This window comes from Nicotiana tomentosiformis, chromosome 7 (assembly GCF_000390325.3).
Source record: "Nicotiana tomentosiformis chromosome 7, ASM39032v3, whole genome shotgun sequence".
NCBI classification, from domain to species: Eukaryota; Viridiplantae; Streptophyta; class Magnoliopsida; order Solanales; family Solanaceae; genus Nicotiana; species Nicotiana tomentosiformis.
Window position 1 is genome coordinate 57266024 of NC_090818.1, and position 8074 is coordinate 57274097.

The 8074-nt window shown below is 35.1% G+C and overlaps 2 protein-coding genes across 5 annotated transcripts; one reads left to right on the forward strand and one right to left on the reverse strand.

Moving 5' to 3' along the window:
• Positions 1-1319: 1319 nt before the first annotated feature.
• LOC104111551 (uncharacterized) lies at positions 1320-3797 on the forward strand. 4 transcript variants are annotated; one of them, XM_033660098.2, is made up of 2 exons: positions 1320-1556; positions 2467-3797. In XM_033660098.2, exon 2 carries the CDS (start codon positions 2502-2504, stop codon positions 3615-3617), a length of 1116 nt encoding a protein of 371 aa, XP_033515989.1. In that variant the 5' UTR covers positions 1320-1556; positions 2467-2501; the 3' UTR covers positions 3618-3797. The 4 variants fall into 4 exon arrangements, with proteins under 4 accessions (XP_033515989.1, XP_018631619.1, XP_018631620.1 ...); XM_018776103.3 differs by having other exon boundaries at positions 2488-3797; XM_018776104.3 differs by having other exon boundaries at positions 1320-1501.
• Positions 3798-4261: 464 nt separating this feature from the next.
• Positions 4262-7181, reverse strand: LOC104111552 (uncharacterized). The gene is made up of 2 exons (XM_009621272.4): positions 6788-7181; positions 4262-4755 (listed from the first exon to the last, which is right to left on the reverse strand). The coding sequence occupies exons 1-2, from the start codon at positions 7016-7018 to the stop codon at positions 4633-4635; spliced, it is 354 nt and encodes a 117-aa protein (XP_009619567.1). The 5' UTR covers positions 7019-7181; the 3' UTR covers positions 4262-4632.
• Positions 7182-8074: the final 893 nt, after the last annotated feature.

The following is an 8074-nucleotide window of genomic DNA, read 5'->3' on the forward strand; positions in this document are numbered from 1 at the left end:
TTCCTCCATGTAACCAAAAAGCGGTATTCTAAGAGCCCGTTTGGACATAAGAAATTTTTTTCTTTTTTCCAAAAAATCACTTTTTTTCGAAATAAGCGTTTGTTCATAAAATTTCCAATTTTCACTTGAACTTGAAGATACTTTTTGGAAATTTTCGAAAATTTGAAAAACTCCAAAAACTGTTTTTCAAAATTTTCACTCAAATCACTTACAAAACTTCAAAAACAACCCAAAATTATATTCATGTCCAAACACAACTCTAAATTTCAAATACCATTTTTACTTGAAATTTTTTTTCCCCCTATATTGGAATTTTACAATTCTTATGTCCAAACGCCCACTTAGTTTGTGGTTACTACTGTTTGAACAATTGTCCATCTTCTTAAATACTCTCCCAAGCTCATAATCTTTACTCTGTCCTCTTCTTACTCTGTGTACTGCCCATAGGACCATTTGTGTTCATCCCGTCTGACCTTATACTCTTCAATTAATCTTTCAAGAAACACTCCTCAACTTGAAGAAAATGGAGGAGAGGGAGGGAGAGAGAGATGACAACGGGAAAATACAAACTATAAACTAATTTAAAATTTTGATAAGGAACTCCATTTTACAACAACAACAACAACCACCCACTATAATCCCACTAGTGGGGTCTGGGGAGGATAGTGTGTACGCAGACCTTACCCCTACCCTTGGATAGAGAGGCTGTTTCCGATAGACCCTTGGCTCCCTCCGTCCAAGAACTCCCCATCTTGCTCTTGGGGTGACTCGAACTCACAAGCTCTTGGTTGGAAGTGGAGGGTGCACACCACTAGAGCAACCCACTAGTGGGGAGGGTAGTGGTGCATATTTAATATCCTATAATTAACAAGCTTAATTCCAAGACGATCATCTCTAGGATGATAATAGCAGGAAATAATCGACAAGAAAAATGAAAAGTTTCAGAGAGTGTCTCTCTTTTTCTTCGGTATCTAGATTTTGTTTCTCCAAGACTTTACTTGTTCATCTTTGTTTGAGGACTTCTTCGCCCTATTCTTACAAAATTGAATTAACCAAGAAAGGTGAAAAGAGGAAACAAGAGGAAAGGAAAGAAATGTGACATGAATATAGTCTAAAGAAATAAATAGGAAAAGAAAAAGGAAAGAGAGAATAACTAGGTTACCACATCAGAAATGAGCCGTTATTTACTTATTTTTCAAGCTGTCTACTTTTTTTTTTCAAGCTGTCTACTTGATTGTTCTTGCAAAGAGTGAAAGTTACATTCGGAAGCTTGGTATAAGCTGATTGTTTGTATTTTCTCTCTTATTCTGACCAAGCCTTTTTGTCAATTAGGTCATATAATCTGAGATGATATTATCTGTGCTGAATTACCACAATTTCTTTGTGGAGAAGGCTAGAGGGGAAGGCCCATTATCTACCGAGTTTCGAACTGTGCGCCAGCTGGCCCTCGGGGATTTCGCAGTTATAAAAAGAATTACCGCAACTTTTTTTTGTCTTATGGGTAAATTAAATCAAATGCAACTTTTATCCACTGGTTGTGATTTGTGTTAAAACTTGTAAGTATTTTGTTTGATCCTTATTCTTATAGAACTTAATCAGAAGTTATCTGAATCCCCATTTTTCTTGGAAAAAAACTGGAGGGAGGAAGGGAATTAAGGATTAAATATTTTCCTTAATTAGTTTTAAGAAAATTTCCCAGAACACCTCACTTTCCATGTGACATTGTTTTGAATACATATACAAATTAGTCCGAGATACCTATGTGTATAAAACAATAAGTATGCTGCCTATTTCAACTTCTAACCTAACTTATCCGGGAATTAGTCCGCCCAATTCCCCGAGCAAAGTCTCCTAAAATCCACCTGTTTCTGCTGCCATCATCCCATTTGTCAAAAGCGACGGCACTTGTTAGCAGATCTCACATCTGTTGTAAGTTCTATTCTTTCTTGGGCGATTAAAACAATGTGTTTCACGAAGCACCCTCGAAGTACTCACTAAATTTATAAGCCTCTTCTGTAGAAGTAAACAAGAACTTGTTTTGTAGGGGTAAAAAAACATTTGATTTATGTTGCAACTGATCTCATTTATTCTATGGTAAATCTATTTCTTTATTGCATCTGCATTTGGTAAAATGTGACTGAATCAATTCTTTTCCTTTCTTGTTATTTATATCATTGTTAGGTTGTGTTCTATTGATAATCGTTTGCACCAATGTAACTGTTAATTCTGCTTTATAGATGATCATAGGAGTAAAAAATTTATACTCAACTGTATTGCATGACTCTCTGCCTTAGTTTTGCCCTTTATCTCTGCAGAATCTAGTCATAGAATCTATTTTGTATCTTTTCTGTCTCCTCTTAATTGAATGAGCAAAATCGTACTGGATCTGTAAGTTTGTGAGTTATTAAGATTGCCAATCTGCTAAATGTAGAAATAGCATTCATCAGCTTGCTTCATATGTACCAGATTAATCCTGTGATATCCTAGATTTTTGCGGTTCAATGCAAGTTAATCACCAACAAAGCAATTCCCCTAACCAGGGTTCAGGGGATTTGCAGCATGCTCTGGAAGGTGCCGCATCCTTTGGTTTTAGCAACATGCATGACATGAACCAACAAGTGTTGTCTCTAGATGCTATTGAAACCAGTAGACTTAATGTGTATGAAGCTTATAATGAGAGGTCAGATGATGTAGGAGAAGTCACTGTACGTCGTGAAGAGAAACAGCCAGTTGTGTATCGGCGTACAAGATGGAAGATGAATAAAGAGAAACAGCCTGTTGTATACAGTCGTATGAAATGGACAGATGAGATGGTTAAGCTTTTGATCACTGCTGTTTCTTACATCGGAGAAGATGTTTGGTCCAATGGGATATTCCCAAAGAAAGGTAAATGGAGGGCTATTTCCAATGCTATGGCTGAAAGTGGTCATCATGTCTCACCTCAGCAGTGTGAGGATAAGTTTAATGATCTGAACAAAAAGTTCAAGAGACTGAATGATATTCTTGGGAGAGGCACTGCATGTTGTGTTGTGGAGAACCCCGGCCTTATGGAAATGATGGGCCTGACTCATGATGTGCAGGAGGAAGTGAAGAAGCTGTTAAGTAGCAAACAGTTATTCTATCAAGAAATGTGCTCATACAACAACCAAAATAGATTATTCCTTCCAGATGATCGGGAACTCCAGCGATCCGTACTGTTGGCTCTCAAACGTAAGGACAGGTATGAGCCTGAGTATGTTGTGCAGGATATGCCTGCAAAGAGAAAGATAGCCGGGGAAGAAAGAGTTTCCAATGTGGTCTGTGCATTCATTAATTCAGATTGTAATGTGCTTAATCCTAACAGCAGTGGGATTCATGATTCTACTAACAATGAAGAGGCAGAAAAATTGCAGGAGCAGCAGATTATGTATCGGTTACTGCAGTTGGAAGAACAGAAGTTACAAATTCAGGCCCAAATTCTGGAACTGGAGAAGCAGAGAGTCAAGTGCCTGAGGTTCCGGCGGAGAGAAGACAGGGAGCTACAAGAACTGAAGCTGGAAAATAAAGCTATGATACTTGAGAATGAGCGCATGGAGCTTCAGCTCAAGCGCTGTGAAACAAGTCTTCAGACTGAATAATCTATCAGCATATGTTTTAGCAAGGCGCCATACGCAGTCTGTAATTTTCTTTCTATGCCCTTGCCTGTTACCCTTACAACGTACCTTTTGTCTCTTGCTTCCTGTTTGCTTTCTTTTGGTGTATAAGACGCAAAGTCGTAACTTGTATGGTGTGGTAGTTAATTTATCCTGTTGGCACTTTGTTGGGATGTTTGGTACATGAAATCGTTACTACTTTAATTGTGTTCCTCATTTCTACCTTTGCACCTGGTATTTGGAAGAATTTCGGAAATCCTTGGATCTCTGCTTATATCTCATTAAAGTTGTCAAAGGGTGGCTGAAGTATCAGAGGCTTTATAGCATGTACCATATGCTGCCTGCAATATTTGAATTATAAGCAAATTTGTCTGAGATGACATTTTTTGGTTTTTATCACATAGAGGGATGCTAGTATCTAAATTGATGGTTGCTCTTTTGATGTAGTTTTTCTTTTCACCTTGCTAATCACTCCTCTTTTTGCTATGTGATGCTTGATTGAAACTTTGCATTTCCTTCTTGAGAACTGTTGGTCATAGTGGAGCCACATCTGGCTAGAGTTCTCTATATCTTAACTACTCAGTTTTACTTCTTTTTTTTTTTTCAAGAATATTGAAAAATATTAAAAGTCAACCAAATATGGGGAAATTGGAAATTCCCCCAATTATAGTAATCATTAATTGGTAATTTGAAAAATATGGTATATAACATGTTACAACCAGATAAGAGTAGCTATAAGTGTATGGAAAACTACAGATGAATGGTGAGAGAAAAGATAGTTGGCGACTTAAATGTACTGTGCGAGTGATTGGAAAGACTAACAAAAGCATTCAACATAAGAAGAAGAGAACTCCAACAATATGAAATATCCCATGGAAAATATAGATATTTCTAAACATATATCCACCAAAAAAACATGTAAAGTTCCTATAAGTTTTCTTTCCATTTCACCACATTTGAGCTTGCCTCTGAAGAACCAACAAATAATGTAGGCATTTTATTAAGAAGAGGCTTGTGCAACAGCTGCATCTGATATTGGAAGCTCCTCATCCTTTGATTCTTTGGTTTCAGCATTAGTGTCTGAGCTCTTCTCATCTTTATCTGACTCCTTGGCTGCTTCGCTCTGTTACATTCATGTTTCAAAGTAATCAATCATATAGCGTAGATATAAAATCAAAAAACTCTTGCTTTCAGTTTCGGGGTGGAACTAGAGTATTAGGTAGGGGTTCGGACGAACCCAGTAGCTTTTACTCTTAGGAAATCCATCAAAAATATATAACCAGAAATAATTAAGACAAGCTATGAGTTCAGTGACAAGTTTAGAAACCATAAACTTTAAATTCTGGCTCATGCTTGCTTTATACTGTTTATCGGTTGTCATCTTATGTGGAGATGGGTCTCTTATTCTTATACATGTAGATATTGAGAGCCGTGTGGGAGGTAGATGCAGTAGTTGAACAAATAATAACTACTGCAGCAGTTACTCTAAGATTGAACCATATATGTATACTTTAGAAAATGTATATTTATATTAAGTTCAACGCCTACTGTTATGAAAGCGAATGTAGTGTTCTGACTACAATTGAGACTCCTCTCCATTTTCTATTCTCTTCATTTGTACTTGGTCGGAAGCTTAATTAACTAAAGCAAGACCCCAACCATAGTTAGAATAATTAATTCCTTTCATATAGGATAATTAGAATTTCCTTATCAATTTCTTAAGTTTCCAATAATTTTTTTTCCCCCAGTTTTCTGAACTTTGGTTACCCTTCCTTTTAACCTCCACTGCCTATACAAGGAGAAGGACAAGACAAATATAAGACTTCAAAATTCGAGATTATATGTGTTGATACCTTTTCTTGACACTGCTAATTTGGAATAATTCTTTGTCATGTACATAATTTTAATATCATACAAATGCTTTTAATTTTTTATCCGGCAAATATATTTTATACGGTTTTAAAAAAAATTCATCATTGGTTGGACTGCTAATGGTTCTCAACTTTGAATGGGAATATAAGAAGATTTCGTAGAAAGTAGCAAAAAGAATGACGCATTGAAAAAGGTTTACGCCAGAAAAGAGAAAAGCTTTTAGGTAAGAGATAATGTGTAGCTAGAATTATGGGATTGTTAAAAAGTATTTGGAGCAAATATATGGAAGGAATTAATTATCCTAACCATAGTTAGAGCATTACTTTTGTTAATTAAATCTCAACCTTTAATTCTTAACTATGCCATGTGGCTTCCATCCAAGTAGGAACTTGCGAAAATGGAGAAAATAGAAAACGGAGATGAGTCTCATCCACTTAAACCTAAGCCAATATTTTTGACACGTAGTATAAGTGTATATATGAAAATCTACTAAGCTCGGTTGGTACGCGTACTAAATTATCATGGGTTATAGTCCTGGAATTATAATTTTTAGACTAATTATTTATCCCACCTGAGAGGTGGGATAAAATAATATCAAGTTTGATGGAATAAGGTGGGACAAGATGAGATATCCGAGATTAAGTCTGGGACTAAGTTTATACTATGTTTAGTTGACGGTATAAATTTATTCCGAAATAAATTTATACTATCAACCAAACATAGTATAAATTCAATACCACACCTTATCTCACTTTATCTAGCACACCAAACAATCCCTTAAAATTTTATAACAATTATTAAATCTTGAACTCATAATTTACCAGGTTAAACACATCAAGCTAAAAATTCTGATTTGCATCCATTAACTTAAAATTTTGAATTCTGCTTTATTTGTTTAGTGCTGGTTGTCAAAGTACAATATAAAAATTGGTAAGGGTTGAGGGGACATTTTAATTGGGGTATTATAGTACTTTGAATCTTAGTAGGATTTTGTTCCAACTCATTGATCTTTTTCCATGTTTCCCATCAACAGCATATACTTAGAAGGTAACATATATAATTATGTAACCCTTTAAATACCTAAGTTAAGTTACATACACTAACAATTTTTATACTATTTCTCAATTTTAAGATGTGATAGCAAACTAGCTAGGTATCATTTTAATTTTTTGGGTCACCAATTAATGATTGAGATTTACTTATATTCAACTTATAATTGACCCGATTGTATAAATAATTTTTTTTTTTACATTGTTAGACATAAAATTTAAAATCATAAATACCTCGTCGAGCAAAGATCCTAGAGATTGGTGCTTGTTGTCAGCATCTTTCTCTTCAGCCACCTTCTCATCCTCCTTTGGCTCGGCATTGTCACTACCTTCTGTCACCTCCACCACCTCAGGTGCGGTGGTGGTGGTGGCGGAGGTGGTGTTCTCCTCCTTCGGTTGCTCCGGTGGAGGAGCTGCCATTGCCTCAGCCCTCATTCCCTTTGGTACACTAGCACAAGCCCCCATATTTTTTTTTTCTTTTTTAACTTGTCTTTGTATTAGCAAATGAGGCTTGAAACCTTCTCTTTCTTCCTCTCACAAACTTAAATGTAATGTTTGTGAGAGAAAAAAAGAAAGATGGAACAATGCCAAAGAGAGAAAGAAGATGACTTTCAAGTAATTTGCAAGGAAGTTCTTAGGAATTTTGATTGGAATATATATACATGGAATTGAAAATAAACTTGGCCTTTGTGGTATTTCCGATTTTCTATCTCAGACACAGAAAATATTAAGGGAAGTGAATGGTCTCAATAAAAACAATTCAATGTTAATTTGTCCAATGATTTGGTAATTCACATCACCAATAGGCCAATGACTTTCAATATATGTTTGGACCCATCATTTTGTTAACGGAAAATTAGGAGAAGGGTACGTGTGGGTTTGCATGCACTTCTAGGTTCGATCTTCGAGTATTTCTCCCTTGAGAAGTAATGTAAAAAATTAACCGGTTGTCCTGTAAGGAATTGATCTTTAAAAATTATTTTATTTTTTACTTTTTTGCAAAAATATGCTTTTTCTTCACCAAGAATATCGTAGTTCTTCAATATTGGAAGCTTGAAATTCTTGTTTGGGATAAAAATTGAAAGTTAATGATTGATTATTATTAAAATTATTTGAATTGATAATTTATGCTTAAATTTTTAGTTCAAATAATAATTTAGTGATTTACTTTAAAAATCTCAACAATTCATTGTTGGTCTTTAAAAAATATTAAAAAAGACAAAGTGAATTTTCTTGATTTATTGTTTTTTCACTAAATTGGTGATTGAAAATTGTTTGTGTTGGTATTAGAGGTTTGTTTTAAAGTTGAGATCGAAACAGATTTGGGATGGTTTGATCAAAACTAAAATTACAATTTCGAAGAACACTTTGTTGAGCAACACAGAAAAATTATGCTATTTGAGTAGATTTTGATGAACAATTTAATAGAATGTCAATTACTGTCACGATCCAATTTTTTCTCTGTCTGGGTATCATGATGGCACCTAGTCTTAGGGACTAGGTAAGCCTAACAATAATTAA